At 36.0% G+C, this 17,836-nt stretch overlaps 1 protein-coding gene across 2 annotated transcripts in view; it reads left to right on the top strand.

Annotated features, from left to right (window-relative positions):
• Positions 1-16,352, top strand: part of abca5 (ATP-binding cassette, sub-family A (ABC1), member 5) — a 38,496-nt gene extending 22,144 nt beyond the window's left edge. For both annotated transcript variants that reach the window (XM_053511254.1, XM_053511255.1), the window contains 21 exons: positions 3,580-3,781; positions 3,900-4,066; positions 4,360-4,487; positions 4,999-5,136; positions 5,260-5,373; positions 5,543-5,713; positions 6,589-6,702; positions 6,983-7,120; positions 7,379-7,444; positions 8,034-8,125; positions 8,532-8,655; positions 10,438-10,555; positions 10,663-10,754; positions 11,337-11,512; positions 11,749-11,824; positions 12,038-12,132; positions 12,321-12,440; positions 12,663-12,815; positions 13,000-13,079; positions 13,194-13,249; positions 13,349-16,352. In XM_053511254.1, the coding sequence (XP_053367229.1) occupies positions 3,580-3,781; positions 3,900-4,066; positions 4,360-4,487; positions 4,999-5,136; positions 5,260-5,373; positions 5,543-5,713; positions 6,589-6,702; positions 6,983-7,120; positions 7,379-7,444; positions 8,034-8,125; positions 8,532-8,655; positions 10,438-10,555; positions 10,663-10,754; positions 11,337-11,512; positions 11,749-11,824; positions 12,038-12,132; positions 12,321-12,440; positions 12,663-12,815; positions 13,000-13,079; positions 13,194-13,249; positions 13,349-13,483 (2,555 nt within the window). In that variant the 3' untranslated portion in view covers positions 13,484-16,352. The remainder of the gene's footprint in view (positions 1-3,579; positions 3,782-3,899; positions 4,067-4,359; positions 4,488-4,998; positions 5,137-5,259; positions 5,374-5,542; positions 5,714-6,588; positions 6,703-6,982; positions 7,121-7,378; positions 7,445-8,033; positions 8,126-8,531; positions 8,656-10,437; positions 10,556-10,662; positions 10,755-11,336; positions 11,513-11,748; positions 11,825-12,037; positions 12,133-12,320; positions 12,441-12,662; positions 12,816-12,999; positions 13,080-13,193; positions 13,250-13,348) is intronic.
• The last annotated feature ends 1,484 nt before the right edge of the window (positions 16,353-17,836 follow it).

Genomic DNA, 17,836 nt, shown 5'->3' with positions numbered 1-17,836 from the left:
TTTATTAATCCTCGTGCCTGGTTTAGGTTTAGTATTCGTTGCGCACCGTTTGTACATCTGTTATTTTACAACTATATCACTCACTCAGAAAGACCTTTTATTTGCGGATAAGTAAGGAAGTGACTGATGTGCCTAACTTTTTTCAGCAGAGCCCCTGTTTCACTGAATAATCCATGACTTTTTATGAGTATATAAGACCTCTTGACACACACACACACACACACACACACACACACACACACACAGCAGACCAAATCGTCATTAGCAGGCCCTCCCCCAAACAGCGCAGCAATGAGCATTTCCTTACATCTGAACTGAGTCGTTTACATAAGTCACTGATCAATAGCTCATCATATCAATTTATTCATACAGATGTACCTGTTTTACATGGAAATTTACAGCTTGTTACTGAATGATTTACTCTGACAGAGCCATAAGAACAGTGGCAGCTGGAACACCTAAAACAGATGCAGGATTATTTTTATAATCTAAATAAAAATGCTTTTCTAAACGTGGGCTATTGTTATTTACTTACAATATTTGTTAATTTAATTTAAATTGGGTTTGGGCTCCGGGATGTTGAGCATCGTGATCCTGCTCTTCACTTTCCTACGTAGTCTTATCAGCGCTTAACTGCATGCATAAAGTTTTGTAAATTCGTTTAATGTTTAACTTGTATTTCATAAGGTTTTGCCAGCTGTGGTACAGCGCAACGGGGGTCATTATTTACTATTAAAGAAAATTATGATGTGTCACGGCGTGCGCCTGTGATGGGTGCGCGCCCAAATCTACAAACGCTAATCGCTGACTCCGTAGGCTTTCTGAATAGGCGGCAAAGGGACGGAGCCGCCTATTCGTGCTGGCTGGCGATAATTAATGTTAATATGATTTCGGGCTTGCTCTGCATTATAAAAGCAAGGCGCAGAGTTTAGTCTGAGGTCCGGAAAGTACGTGATGTGGTGGAGAATAGGAGAGTGGCATGTGAGTTGGGCGATGTGACGCGCCCCAAGGACTTTAAACAAGGACACTGGAATTCCGTCCTTTGATCCCCGAGGACAGCGCGAGAAAGAGCTGCTTCCGCGGCACCTTCACTCCCTCACTGCAAGCTCTGCCGCCGAAGAGGAAAAGGCCACAAGGACGTTTGCGTTAAGTTTTTGCGTCAGCGCGGACTCCCGTCGGCCATTGACCGTGGGATAAGCGCCGTCACAAGGGAGCGTGCTGGAGTGCTGCCTCCGCATGCTCCGTTCTGCCACTTCGCCCACCACCACTTATCGTCAGCTGTGTGCTCGCATGCCTGCGTGGCAGTGCCCCCAGACCTGCACATGCACAACTGTTTTTCCTTTCCCTTTCTTTCCATTCTTCCTCCTTCAACTCTTTCACAAACACAAGCGGGGCTGAATGATCGACATCTGCTGATGCAGTAGACCAAAACCTTCCCCTGCTGCAGACGAGAAGTTCATAGAGTAATCATTCTTAAAAATGATCAATTAACAGCCCCTTAGATTAGAGGGGTTATGAAGTCTTTACAGAGCATAAGTAGCTGACACATTTGACCATTAACTGTTCAAAGGAGATTAATGCATTCTTGGACGCCTTCAGTATTTCTTTACAATGTAGAAAAATAAAAATCAGGAATGATCATGGAGTTAGAAAGTGACCCCAAACTTTTGAACTTTAGTGTGTGTGTGTGTGTATATGTATATATATATATATATATATATATATATATATATATATATATATATGGCAAGGCAAGTTTGTTTGTATAGCACATTTCATACACAATGGTAATTTAAAGTGCTTTACTGTACATAAAAGAGAAGAAAATAATTATAAAAAGAAATAGAAAATAATAGCACTCAAACTTTTAAAATTATTTAAATTTGATTTAAAATAAAAACAGTTCATAATGAGGTGTTTTAAAAACTACTTAAAGTTTGATTTACAAGCAGATAAAAAATATATAAATTAGAGTTTTAAGTCTAAATTTGATTAATGTTTTAGCACATCTGATCTCTTCTGGAAGCTGGTTCCAACTGCGGGGAGCATAATGGCTAAAGGCGGACTCCCCTTGTTTTGTGTGAACCCTTGGTATTTCTAACTGACTCAATCTTAACGATCTGAGTTGTCTGTTACTAATACTGCAATGTATTTAGGTCCTAGGCCATTGAGTGATTTATAAATTAGTAAAAGTGCTTTAAAATCTATCCTAAATTTTACAGGAAGCCAGTGCAAGGACCGAAGGACGGGTGTGATGTGATCAGATTTTTTGGTTCTTGTTAGAATTCTGGCAGCAGCGTTCTGGATGAGCTGCAACTGTCTAATGGTCTTTTCGGGAAGGCCAGTGAGGAGACCATTATAATAATCCACCCTGCTGATGATAAAAGCATGGACAAGGTTCTCCAAGCCTTGACTGGAAAAAAAAACATTTAATTCTTGCAGCGTTTTTAAGATTATAGAATGCTGATTTAGTCAATACTCTGAAATGACTACTGAAACTAAGGTCTGTCTGCAGAATCACCCCAAGTTTTTAGTTGTTTGACCCCTAGAGTAAAGTTATGCATTCACCTTCAGAGCTTTATCTTTGTTTCCAAATTCCAGAATCTGAATTCAAACGAATGTCATTTATTATTTTTATAAGCGCTGTCTCTGTACTACTGTATGATGCTCTCGGAAGCCAGATTGAAAACTGTCCAGGTATTATTTTGAGTTTAAATGGTTGTTCTGCTGATTAAAAAACAACATTTTCAGTAATCCTACCTATAAAAGGAAGATTTGATATCGGTCTGTAGTTTTTCAATATCAGGTGTGCATATGTTTATATACACTTGTATAGTCAACATCTGCATCAAAGAGCAAATGCAAAAGAATATATTTGTATGCAAGTATATTAAGTAGTGCTGTCAATCGATTAAAAAAAATTAACTAATTAATCGCACTTTTTTTTTTTTGCAATTAATCGCGATTAATCACAATTAAAAGACTGAAACTTTTTGGATATGTAAATGTAAATAATTAATGTAAACTCAAGACAATGAAACTATTTAAATTCAAATATGATTGTTTATTGGAATTTTTGTTTAACTTGTAACACAGATTTTCTCATGTAAACAACATACCTGCAATAAACCATCAATATCCTCCAAATTAACTGTTGGCGTGAAAGCCATATTTATTACAGAAATAAAAACACGTGTGTGCCATTTGTGTCATTCGGTGGGGTGTTTTGCTTTTAAGTGATATGTCAAAGACGAATTACTTCTGTGGTATTTAAATTCGGCTTTGCAAAATGTACAGATTACTTTTGTTTTATCCACAGAACCATCCGGCAGATGGTTTATCCATACTTCTTTGCACGTTGAACACACGTCGGCCACAACAGGAAATTAAAAAAACTGCAACCGCGTTAATTGCGTTAAATATTTCAAATTAATCGCATGCGTTAACGCGCTAATTTTGACAGCACTAATATTAAGACATGCATACCCACTCACACATGGAGTACACAAACACCTTTAAATTTGCCACTGTCTGTTTATTGGAAAATACCAAGGTTGACACTAGCCTGTTCTGTTTCAGACTACAGTGTGTTTAACATGGAAAATGCCGAGGAAGGAGGCGATGTCTCCTGTGTGGATAATGTCGACCAGAGACTGCTGAGCCTTTCAGAGGACAGGCATGATGCAGTGACGGGCCATACCCTCTGGAGGCAGCAGTTTAGCGCTATAGCCTGGCTCCATATGCTTAACCTGCAGAGGGAAAAGAAACCCATCTTATACAGGTAAGTCTGGTTAATGCACTACAAAATCATGTCTCGTTTATACAGTTGTATTTTCTGGTTTTATTAGGGATGCATAATATTTACTTTTCTTTTCCTTGGTCTTTCTCTCTTACACTAGTTTGACACTGTTCCTGGTCTTCTTGACTGCAGTGCTGGTTTTGTCACTAGCTACTGGGAATATTCAGATTCACTCCCCGGAGAGACAGTTTCAGCCTATTTATCTTCTTCGCAGCCATGAAGCGCCTCACAAATATGCCACTAGTTTGCTTGTGCTCAACTCCTCTGGTCTGTCTGCATGCTTCCCATGAATGTGGTTTAGTTTGTTGATTTTTAAAATGCCTGAGCAAACAGGCAGATAATTTACTTAATTGAATGATAAATATGCCCTACTTTAATACTGACAGATTATCAATACCTGGAAGTTAATGTGTAAATTAGAGGAATACATTAACGCGATTACTTTAAATGGTTCTCAATATAGGGGAAAGTCTGCAGAAAAATACAGAAGACTATTTTACCTTATGCCACGTACTGGGGTTTTAACTGAAGTATTTTTCTGCTTGTATTTACTATCAAAGACTCTGATATATCCGGCTTTATCCATAACCTGGAATCTCAGGACATTAAGGTGGAAATAATGAAGAAATCGGACTACATGTCTGCTGCACCTCACAGTGCTGCCATCAATGTAACAGGGTCCAGTAAGGTAAGTCAAACTTGCAGTCAACTGAACAGAAATATAAACTTTTTTTTTCGTGTCAGGACACAATAGTCTTAATGTATCTACAATTGCTTTAGTCTAGCGAAAACAATTTGCTGATAACTGTTATGGTTGTTTAGGGATAAACATTAAACTGTTATTGTGTTTGATCTAAACAAGCCTATTCATTTGTTTGGGTGTGTATGTGATGCATTTAAAGTGGAGTGGAGTCATAACGGACCTCTTGATCCTCTTAAGCTAAAAGCTATGCAGTAGTAAGAGTGTTCTGGTATGTCAGTAATTAAGAGCTTTTATCCAGGTAGTGGTGCTTGGAAAGGCAGCATGAAGCACAATCAAAGTCTAGTAAATGCTCACTTCCTTTGGTGCCTCTTGCTTCGATGCCTTTCTGCTGCAATTTTCCTTTGAGTTTAAGTTTGTGTCTTGGTCATCGTTTTTGATTTGTCACAAACATTTTTGTTTTCTTTTTCTCAATGAAAATCTCATTTGATTATTTTAGGGTTTTAGTTACTGTGTAGCCTTTAACAGTACCACAGTGCACTCTTTGCCAATGGCAGTGAATATTCTGAGCAATGCCCTCCTCAGAGGTTACAATGGCACTGGTCGCATAAACACCTGGACCAAACCCTTCGAATATGTGAGTGTCACATATTTACTTCTTTTTTGTGCCATCATTAACATTAGTATGTGTGACAGGATCACATGAGTAACATTAGAGTAGTCGAGGTTCTTATTGTACTATTGTTTATTTTTACTGTAGCAAATGCCAGATTCAACATCCTCTGCTCTGGTATACATTGAGGCTGTGATACTGGGTATGCTGGCAGCTGGAATGCCAGCCTATTTTGCTATGGACCATACACGAGATCGAGAGGTATTCGCATTTGTAAACGGACATCTTTAAGCTATTTATTCATTTTTGAACTATGTTTACCCAAAAAGCTTTAACCACAAATGCCATTTATTGTAATAATCTGTTCAAAGCAAATTCTGCCACAAGCAAAGTATTAATTAAGTTATGGTTTGTTTTGTATCTGCTTTAGCTTAAGTGCCGGTCTACACTGAGGATCTCAGGTTTGGTGCCATCAGCATACTGGTGTGGGCAGGCAGCTATAGATATCCCCTTCTACTACCTCATCCTCACCTGTATGACCTGCACATTGTTTACCTTTCACTCCACAGACCTGCTTTCCAACACCAATGTCTTGGCTGTGGTAAGAACAATAGCACACAGTCTAAACATGTGTTTTCCATTAAGCTCTGACATGTTTAAAGTCTTTTGTATTCAACTATAAAAGGCTTAACCTCTCATTTCTTAACCTTCATTTTAGCTGTAACTGCTAATTCAGTACCAAGTGTAGCTTGAGAGAGAGAGAGAACAGTTAGATATACTCTCAGTCACTTTATGGATAAGATCAATGTATATTTTGTGAAGAGTGCAAGCAGAGACTTTGGCAGGGCTAGCTATGATAACTTTATTATAAGGGGTGAGCCATAAGGAAACAGACATCAAGGCTCCAAGGGAAGAAAAGCACCCAGCCTTTTTACTGCCAGCAAACCTGAGTGATAAGTGAGAGTTGGGGAACTGCATTCCAAACATACCAGTTCACCATTAAATTCTCAGTTTAAATAGGTTTGTAGCCTTGAGTTAAACAGGCTGTGTCATGAACTTTATTTGAAAATTTGTTTTATAAACTTTTCCTCCTTCTTTAGTTTTCATTACGAGGTACCAACAAATCCTTTACGGTCAGGTGGATCATAAAATACTGTACTAGCAGTTCATGCAGGTACCATAAAGTAAGACCATTTAGTGCATTCTAGAATTTAAAATCAGTGTGAAATTTGAGATAAAACAAGAATAAACCAGTTTTTCTGCATCAGTCATAACATTAAGACCACTGACAGGTGACATGAATAACAGTGATTATCGTGTTATGGTGGCACATGGATGATGTTTTTTAGCACAGTTTCTGTTTCCTACCTTACAATGCTTTCTCTGTAGTTTTGCAACTTGGCTTGAAGAGCTCACATTCACATGAAAATTGTTTATATGCACAGTCTTATTTTTCTTTTTTTGTTTATTTCTTAGATCATTTGTCTCATTGGTTTCTGCCCAGCCACAATCCTCTTCACATATTGTGCGTCATTCATGTTTGCTAAAGTCCAGAGCAACAGAGATTTTTTCTCCGTCGTGTCCATGATGGTAGGTCACAGGCCGAGATATTTGTACAACAGAAAATTAAGGGAAACAAAAAACTGTGTTTGCTGAATAAAAATCACTTAATGTTAATTGTTCATAAATTCATGACATTAACACTGTAATATACCAACATTGTGGTCTTTCATGGAACTTGGAACCAAAATACAAAGTATACATAGCTTTAAGCAACAAGTTTAGGAGGATGGTAAAAAAAATGCCTAACATATTATTCTAAAATAAAACCCATGCTAATTTACTGTTCAAATGTGTTTTTTTGTGTCAGGTTTGTGTAGTGTCTGCCACCACAGTCCAGCTGTTCTTTGTAAATGATTATCCTGGACTAACTCATTTCCTACATAATGTGCTGTGTTTCCTCAACCCATTGTATCCTCTGATGGGTTGCCTTAACTACATTACCAAGGTAAAATTGTGTAATTTGATATTATTTACAATAATTATTATGCGCATGTGGAAACTATGCTTAATATGTCCTATGGTGCTATGAATAAGATCCAAAAAGGTACATTTAGGTACAAAATATTTTGCATAAAATATCTAAAATTCATTAGTTAGGGTATGCATGTTGGACAGTAAATAAAATAAATAGTAACATATAATTGTTATGGATTTAATTGTGCCTTCAGATGAAGTACTTGACTTTGAATCTGTCTAATTTTAGGCTACATATTTACAATCTTTTCATGAGGATTTCCTTTGGAAGAGTCTACTTATTGCTGTTATTGCTGTGAGTTACTTATTAATTTTTTCACTTTTTTTGTGTATATTTACAAAAGATGCACTGGTCGATCGACCAGTGAACAGAATTAGTTGATCGGCAATAAACAGTGTGGGGAATGCAGATTGATCATCTTTAGAAATAACTGATTCTGTGCTGATAATGCATGGGCTCCCAAGAAAAGTGTTTGCCCTATCATCAGTGCTCTCAATGGTGAAGAAATGGCATACTGTACATGCACACTCATGTAAATTGACACAAGCCAATACACTTATGCGATACTTCCACCCCCTGGTGTAATTTTTTTTTTTAAAAATTGCGGTTCGTAACTGTGGCCTCATTTTCAGATGGATTTTATTCATGCCAAAAGGAAAACTACTTTAGAAACCTGGAGTACTTTTTTATTTAAAAATTTGTTTGTGTGAGAGAAAGTACATTTAAAACAGGTTAGAAAAATATTTGTTTATAGTTCTTAGAAAAAGACAAAATCTAAATTTGACCAAAACCATTATCTGGAAAGAAAATGTCAATCGGTGCATCTTTAATATTTACACACCTGCCCTGATTTTTAACATTAAATATTTTATGGTATTTGCAGCCTTACCTCCAGTGCATTTTTCTGCTTTTTTCGTTGCGATGGCTAGAGATCAGCTGTGGAGGTCAAACTATGAAAAATGACCAGCTGTGCAGGTTCTCTTTTTTTATTAGCATATTTTATATTTATATATGTATATGTGTGTATGTATGTGTGTGTATGTGTGTATATATATATATATATATATATATATATATATATATTATATATATATATAATGTATGTATGTGTGTGTGTATATATATATACATACATACATACATACATACACACATACATACATACATACACACATACACAAACACACACACACACACATATATATATATATATATATATATATATATATACATATACATATATACATACAGAATATACACACACACACACACACACTGTATAATTCCTGTTCAATCTCACCTTTGTCCTTTCTAAAGTCATATGTGTGTAGGATGCGTGATCTCTATACTTAACAGCTCTTGTTGGCTGTCCTTGCTGTAGGATTTCATGTAAAGCCAAGGGCAAAGTGCAGAGGAATCCAGAGGAGAATATTAATGAGGATGGAGATGTTATGGTGGAAAAGGCTCGAGTGAGGGAGGCTCTTACCTGTCAGTGTTGTGAAGAGGTTGGATTAAAATTACGAATAATTTTGTAAATGTTTATGTATGTGTTTATATGCAATCAAATTGGACTCAAATTAATAAAGATAAATATATTATACAGACATTTAAATTACAAATGCAGTGTTAGTTAAATGATGTGGTATCTATTATTTATAGTCAGGCCCATAGATAGTTTTACAGTTGGGAAATATACTGGGGTACTTCGGCATCTGGTTTTGTAAGAAATTTGACTCAGCAAAAGAAGCATTTTCGGCATACAAACAACTAAACGGAGCCGACTCGAATTTTTCTTACATTTTGTGCAAGACTTAATGAGGACATACTGTAGCACCATGGGTCCCAAGAATATTATTAAAAACCGTAGCAAGGAGAAGTTTTTAGTTTTTAAAGCAGCTGGTGCCATGAGGAACATAAGCTACTGTATATACATCGAAAACACGTGAACAGTGTTGTAATCAGAGCCTTTTTTATATTTTCCCACACCCTTTAAGGGAACGAATGCCACTGAACAGTTGGCTACTATGTTGTTCCAAGTGTGTGTTATCCCCTCTTTATTGCCCCTACGAATAAGCAAAGTAGAGTTGGTTTTAAGTGTGGCATTTTCATTTGGATGTTAACTCTAAATGTTGTGTACAAAGAGCTGTCACTGCCACTGAAGCAACCTTAATTTTGGCTGAAAAATCACAACCCTGAAAACCCATCAGAGAGATAGGAAGAACATTTGGTGTGCTCAGATGCCGTGTGTTAAATTTTTGAAAAGAAAATAACAGATGTGAGCTCAGGAAATTGGCCTAGATGACCATCGAAAAACAAATGTGACAGAAGAATTAAGAGGTAGGTGTATCTTATTCAAAGTCAACAATTGAGAAAAGTCTTCACCAGAATAAATATAAAAAAACAGACAAACTTAAAACAGGAAGACTAGATTACTGTTTGTCAAAAACATCTTTAAAAAGCCTGTATAATTATGCAAAAACAACCTATCAACTTGTTCTAGAATGATGGAAAGATAGGAGATGGGAAAAGAGAACTGTTTATCATCTGACATATACCACTTCTTCTAATGGCATGAGCATGCAAGGTAGCTAATGGAGCTGGCTCCCTTGTATTTATTTGTGAGATAACCAACGACAGATGGATTCTGATTTTTATAGGGCTATATAATTAGCCCATATTCAGAAAAAGGCCTAAAAACTCTTTGGATAGTGCTTCCCAGATGGACACTGCCTTGAAACATATTCTGAAACCAGCCCAAGACTTATTTGTTTTAAAATTTTACCTTAGCATTGATTATAATATTTAATTATTTAAAACTGTTTGTATAACATGACAAATTCATATGACAAAGTTTTTTAATATACACATTTTCATTTACTTTTCTGAAAGTAGTACTTAGTGAGAAGGCTAGTGCTGTTTATATACAAATACTGTACTGAAAGTAATGCAAAAGTGGGTGCCACTTTTTAAAAAAAATACAAATAGTAAAATCAAATCTATGTTTAATAGTGAAAGTAAGAGCATTTCCACATGCACACAATGTGATGTCACCTGCTGGACTATAAGAAAACACTTTTTATATAGTGATATATAGATACCACTTTTATATAGAGATATACGTGTCGGGGTAAGTAGGTAAGCACATAAAGCGTACACCCATACACCCATCATTTATAATGCATGTACAAGCCTCTGGATGCAGTGTTATGATCTTGCTTAAGTTTGTCATGTCTAGGTGTGTCAATGACTGAATGACTTGTGGCATCTTGCTTGTTTTGTGTGCTTAGAAACCAGTGGTGGTGGTGAGTAACCTAAGGAAGGAGTACTTGGTGAGAAAAGAGGGCTTTTCCTTCAGTAAAAAGAGGAAAGTTGCTGCCAAGAACATCTCCTTCTGTGTACGAAAAGGTACTGACTGTCAATTCTCTTCTTGAATGGGTTTATTTTGTTTCTGTATCTGTCCACATTGTGGGTACAAAAGTCTATGTAAACCTAATGTTATCTGGCATCTTAAGGTGAGGTCCTGGGGCTTCTGGGACCTAATGGAGCAGGGAAGAGCACGATTATGCACATGGTGTCCGGAGACACGACTCCCACTGCAGGACAAGTGTGTATTTACTACTGTCACTCTTTAATTTATGGCTACTTATAGGGCTACATTAGGGGCTTTTTGCATCTTTTAATTAAGCTTGATGTGCAACATCATGCTCATGGCATCTCATTACACTTTAATGCAGGGGTTTTCAAACTTTTTGAAGCCGGGACCCCTTTAACTGTAAAATAAATTTCACGGCCCATTAACATTCTGAGTAATATAATGTTCTGGCTATTTATTGGAGCCCTAGAGTCTTTCTTGTTTCTAAACTTTCCAGCGATAGAGGACATTAAATCTGAGTTGACCATATTTTTAGTACTACTTAGTCTTGAGTTGTTGAGGTTTGAAGTAAGCATATTCAATTGCAACTATAAACATCCAGTAATATACAGTATACAGTGCAATTCATAATCATGTGTTATGCATTCCTGTAAGAAATTTAAAAAAAATTATCGATCTTCTGGTTATTCTTTACACTTGAGTGTCTTCAGATGCTGCTTTGAGAACCACTGATTAATACATGATGTATATCTTCCTATAGGTGTAGAAGGTTACAAATTTAAAACAATTACACTTTCCTTTTTTTATTTGCAGATTTTGATAGGAGACTATGGCACGGAGTTCAGACCAGTGGATAACCCACTTGATCATGTAGGGTACTGTCCTCAGGCCAACCCCCTGTGGCCGAGGCTCACCCTACAGGAGCACCTCCAGATTTATTCTGCAATTAAGGGTTTATACCCCAATGATGTACCGAACATCATAAGACGGTACCTCTTAAATGCCCACTGTACTGTGGACTTTATTTTTTATGCTCATGTATCACTTTTAGCTCATATGTTGCATTTTGTTAAAAATTGTTACTAGTGAAACAGTGCGTTGTCAATGTTAATGAATACAATTATATGGTAATTGTATATTATTATTCTTATCTAGACACTTGATTAATTTAAATCTGTGACCTTTGTGTGTGTGTGTGTGTGTGTGTGTGTGTCTTACCCTTCAGAGTGGTTAATGCACTGGAGTTGAAGGAGCACCTTCATAAACAAGCTAAAACACTGTCTGCAGGCCTTAAGAGGAAGGTGAGAGTAACATCAAATGACACAACCCACAATGACCTTTTACTACAGAACTTAACTTAAAAAACTTTAAAAAATTGTTTCATTTGTGTGATTTATTATAATTAGTTTATTTTAATTAATGATTGAATTAATTAATTATTTTATGATTATTCTTTGTGTGCTTTTTGCTGCAATAGGTTTTTTTTTAACAAGAGTCTTGTATTTTGTTTGCAGTTGTGTTTTGCACTAAGCATGCTGGGCAACCCTCAGATTGTGCTTTTAGATGAACCATCATCTGGCATGGACCCCAAGTCTAAGCAGCGTATGTGGTAAGAACTGTTTTATTTTTCTGTTGTGATGTATACTTTCAATCGAAATTTTGTCTGATGGATATAGTTAAGTTCAAATTGTGATTATTCTCACTGAGCAAAAAAATAATAATTAACTGCACAAGGATTCTTTGTTGTTCTATAACGTAAAAGGGAACTATGTGTGTTACCTTTGTTCATTGTGCCAGGAGAGCGATGCGTGTGGCCTTTAAAAACAAACAGCGTGGCGCTATCTTGACAACGCACTACATGGAGGAGGCAGAAGCTGTGTGTGACCGAGTGGCCATCATGGTTTCTGGCCAGTTACGGTTTGCACATTTTTTCTTTTAGATATGAATATAATATTACATGTACATGTGGTTTTTAAGATAAAGGTTTCTGTTTTAAAAATGATAAATGTTGCCTTATGCTAATAAAATGCTGTTTATTATTATTATTATTATTATTATTATTATTATTATTATATGGTTAGATTTATTATTGATCATGAAAATACAGGGCAATTGTTTATAGTGTGGCTTTTTCTGCAGGTGCATTGGTTCCATACAGCACCTGAAAGGGAAATATGGTCGAGGTTACAGTCTCGAGATTAAGCTTCGAGAAGAGCTCACAGGCCTCCAGCAGGTGGCACTACTACACAAGGAGATACTGAGGATCTTTCCTCATGCCGCACGTCAAGAAAGGTACGTATATAGGACAAAGATAGTGTGTGAGATGAGTATATTATTATAAGAAAAAAGTGGTCAGGAATTATTATTATTATAATATTTTTTTTAAAGAAATCTTTTGTAGAGTTTCAGACAGCAGTAAGGGAGCAATATACTCCTTAGCTTCAGTTGATATTTTTGTTTGCTTGTTCTATTGCAGTTTTGCCACCTTGATGGTTTATAAGATACCAATGGAGGATGTTAAATCACTTGCCAAGTCCTTCTCTCAGTTAGAGAGTGGTGAGTGGCGATAGAACTGTGAATGCCATATGGTAATTGGAAAGTTGTTTTTAAAGCCCTTATTCTTACTCTTCCTTATCTTACCCCACCCATCCCCCCCACCCCCATGCGCAGCTAAGCAAAACTTCAACTTTGAAGAATACAACTTTTCCCAGTCTACATTGGAGCAGGTTGGTCAAAATGCATAGTGATGTGAAAAATTATAAACATTTGTTCATATTAGAATATTTTAAATGTTTTTTTTTAATCCATGCCTGTTTTGGTGTCAGGTTTTCATGGAATTTGCGAAAGAGCAAGAGAATGAGGAGGAGGAAGTGGGCTCTCTTAGCACCACCTTCCAGTGGCAGCGGCTCCCGCAGAACGGCAGAGCCAATCATTCGGATAGTATTGTTCACCAGTTGTGAGCAAGCACTTTGAGCCCTCTGTATACCCCATCATCTTTTTCTGCCTGCTTGTCTCACTCCAGTTGGTGTCTTAGTTTGAGCTGTCACTGATTTGAGGGTCTGCAGATCCATGGAGGTGGCACGGACATTAATTCAACCAGTAGGACTGCATTATGCACATCTCAACTGACACTTGCTGATTTAACAGTTGATTCCTGAGCTTCTGCTTGGATTTTTTATTTTATTTTATAGAGATTTCATTTTTAAATTTCCACCCCTTGATTTATTGTACTTACTGTTGCTACTTACTGACCTTTGTATACAGGTTTATACAATGTTCACTTGTGTCTTGAGCATATCTACCAGCTGCTGGGTGATGTCATGCGTGTTGAATCAATCAAAAAGTAGGAAAACAATGCATTGGAGGTATATTAACACTTTGTCACATCATTACAAAAGGTGCTTTTGATATTTGTAGCAAGAGGTCTATACTTTAGATCTGTTGTGTATATACTCTTGTATATACTTTGGTTTTGGGGATCTAATGCATGAGTTTGAATCTTCACAAGCACAGTGGTTCTGTGGAGTATGAAACTTTGTTCTAGCTTCTATCTCAGCCTTGAAGGTGTTTTTCTGGCTTTTTGTCAGTATATGACAGCACTGCCAGGACATACCAGCATGTGCAGATTTTTCTTTACAACCCCATCATGAGGCATGAGGTGTGTCCTTTGTCCCTCCAGCACCAGAGGAGCTCTTGAACTTCTTTTCTAACACCAGCACGCGTTTAAGCTCTCAGCTTTTTAGCTGTCCAAAGACTGACGCCTGATCAGAAGGCATAGACCTGTACACAATGGCGCATATAAGTACTGAATGGCAAATTTTCACATAGCAACACTTAACTTTTTAGTTTTTTTTTTTCTTTCTGTGTGTGTGTGTGTGTGTGTGTGTGTGTGCATGTGTGTTTTGTATTTTGGCGGGGCCTTACTTACACCTTCCTATCCTTGTGTAAATGTAAAAAAAAAACAAAAAAAAAAAATGTTGACTTTAGAATGTAGTTTCCCATGCACTCCACTTACATGCATGTAGCACTCCAGATTTATCAGAATTGGAAACATGGCCTAGAGGTGGTGGGGAAGACTTTGAAGTCAGAGGACTTTCTTCCTTTCCTGTTTTAATTATTTAACACTACCTTTCAGCAAGTCCTTGAGCACACAATGGGACTAAGCTATTATGTGTGTTATTGAAAAATATATAGTCCACGACAGTTGTTTTATTCTTTTGTAGCAAGAATTAAGAGCTTTTTGTTGGAGAATTTGCTTTTTAATCGATGGTGCATATTTTCACACAGTACTGCTGTATTTTTCTGTTTATTTTTTCCTTTTGGAGAAATACTGATATTAGGTGATATGAGTAATATTAATATTGATAATTAAAGGTCTTCTTTGGTTCTTCCTTGTTTGGCAGAGGCAAAAAACTAAATTAAAACATAAGTACAAATTGAAAACAATCTACAACAATTGACAATTTTAATTATTCATAATTGTAATTGTAAAAAGGATATTAAGAAAATTATTATAGTATGGTATAAAGAGTTTGTAATAAAGAAATTATGTCCATGTTCATATTTTTCTTTTTGCAGTTCAGTGTTCAATTTTATGTACATAAATACACACACACACACTTTAACATGAAAAATATATTGCTATTTTCTGATGGTCACGTGATGGCATCAACAATGATGTAATTACTGACTTCTTCAGAGGTAACATAATATTACACATTGCTGTCATAATTCAATTTAAGTTTTAAAAAAAGAAAATAGATAACTCTTAAATTGTGTATGCATATATGAAATAAGTATTGCTGTTATAAGTATCTCTGTTCACTTTTATTTATTTATTTTTATTCCCTCTACCCATGGTGACTGGTGTTTTGGTGTCTTTAGGGATTAACGACTTTTCTGTACATATTTCAGTATTTTTTCTCTTCTACTGCAGAATTTAATAGTACTTTTCCCAAATATAAAACAAGGGAGATATCCTGCTTGATGGCTCCTAGAAAATGTTGATTTATTAAGGTGTCAGTTTTGGTATGTCTACTATATTTTATTTACATTCAGTTTGGGGTTTTGAGGACTTTTGAAATATTTGCCGTATTTATACTTAAATGAACTATACTGTACTATCTCATTATTGAGTGATAACCTTTTATTTGTAATATAAGAGACAAATTCAGATTTATTAGAAGTGTCAAATCGCACCAGGAGAAATGCACTGACATAAGCAGCATGGCCAGTTGATATTAAAGCCAAGCTGAGCATGTAAAAGTCAGGTTTTCTGCAAAACACCTGTAGTATGGTGCAGAGTATTTGAACAGTTCTGCTTGTGGCACTGCTACTTTTGTTCGGGTATTGACAAAGTCGTAAGTTGCTATTTTTACTGAATGAGCTTTATTTTTGCACATATGTAGCCTCTTCTAATGGTATGGCTGAACATCTGGATGATGTTGCTTCTATTTCCTTAGAATTCGGGATATGTTTAATAAAATCTGTCAAATATACAAAATTTTACCAAAGTGCAATACAGAAAAACCCTTTTTTTTGTGTATGTGCAGTCACTGCTTACTGTAAACAATGTGTCATGCCTAACTGCAATATCAGTGTCTATTTTGTGAACTCAAAAGTGTCTTGCAGTAAAATGTAGCTACCAGTATGTAACCTTGTAGAATGCATTTGGTTTGTACTCTAGTTTAGTTTAGTGCCCAGATATTAAAAACTAGCTGAAACAATTATAAATACATCATTTGAATATAGATTAAATTTAAACAATTCTTTCACCAGCTGAAGCGATTATATTTTAATAAAAGACATGATGGTTTTGTTTCTCATTTATTTTTGTTTCTAGGATTTCATGCCTCTTCATGTTTCCATATATAATATTTGCTCATTTAAACACTGCTTATGGTACATACTCTTACAACTGTGATTTTAGTTTAATTACCTCAGGACACTGAATTTTTTTTTTCTTGTTTTAAATTGATCTTGCCATATTATGCAATCTTAGAAGGGTTTTGCATTAATTTTCGGAGAACTCTCAAGTGTAATTTGACTTATTCTTTTTATTAATTTTATTTGCAGTTCATTTCTTCAACATATGCATGTGACCTATAAGGCATTTAACCCACAGAACTAAAATAATAATTAAAAAAATATTTAAACTCTAGGCATATATTTATAAATGTCTTTTTTTTTCTTTATTAATCGCACTTATAATAGATTAGCAGGTATGTAAACAGAGAAAACAAAAATCGAATCAAACTTTACTGATTTTCTATGTGGTACAATTTAATTAAGATCCGCAACAAAGATTTTTTTTTGGTAATTGATGTTTTTTCTTGATGCAGTCAACCTTTAAAACAGCCACAATGAGTCAGCTGTTTTTGTCTAACTAATCTGTATGCTATTTCATTTTTAAGCCAAACAGACATGGATCAGCCATAATGTTATGACCATCTGCCTAATATTGAGTATCTCCCACCTTTTGCAACTGAAAACACTGATGCGTCATGAGTTCTGAAACTTTTTATATGAGAACCAGCATTAACATTAATTTTGGTAGGTTCGGACCTTTAAGAGCTGCTGTATTGGAGTTTCTAGCCATTTTAATTTGTCCTTTATCACAGTCACTCAATTTCTTACACTGGCTAATTTTCCTGTTTCCAGCACAAATATATCCTACCTACATCCTGGTCCAATTGTAATGAGATTGCAACTGTAGCTACTGTGACAAGGGCCAAATTGTGACGGTTAGAGGACTGAGTCAGAGCAACTCCGAAAACTAGCTCTTGTGGCATGTTCCCAGTCTGCGATGGTCAGGACCTACTAAAAGTGGTCCAAGGAAGGAAAACCAATGCAAGGCTACCTGATGCACATGGCCTGTGTAGTCTGATGCACTAAGAGAGCTACTGTAGCACGTATTGCTAAAAAGGTTAATGCTGCTTCCTTTCAGAAAGGTGTTGGCGCACACAGTGCATTACTGTTTTGGTGGAAAAATAATGGACCTACTAATGTTTGTAGATAGTTAATGTTCTGTCTGATTGCTGTGTGAATGGCATTCTTGGTTATAAAGTGCTTTGGTTTTGTTTTACATGGTGAAAGATATGGCAGGGATTTTATGTAACTTGAGGTTTTGGTCAAGGACAAGTATCTAGAGGTTTGCAGCAGTTTTAAAAAATAATAGAATTTTTAAGATAAGCACTTATTTTAGACTTTTAGACCACACGTGTTCTGCTTTTAAAACACACATTATTGTTAAATTCCATGAACATGACAATGAGCCTTCCTAGTCACCAGATTAGAATCCAATAGAAAAAAAT

Source organism: Clarias gariepinus, chromosome 14 (assembly GCF_024256425.1).
Source record: "Clarias gariepinus isolate MV-2021 ecotype Netherlands chromosome 14, CGAR_prim_01v2, whole genome shotgun sequence".
Classification (NCBI taxonomy): Eukaryota; Metazoa; Chordata; class Actinopteri; order Siluriformes; family Clariidae; genus Clarias; species Clarias gariepinus.
Note: the sequence above shows the minus strand (reverse complement) of the source record. Positions and strands in the feature narration are given on the sequence as shown.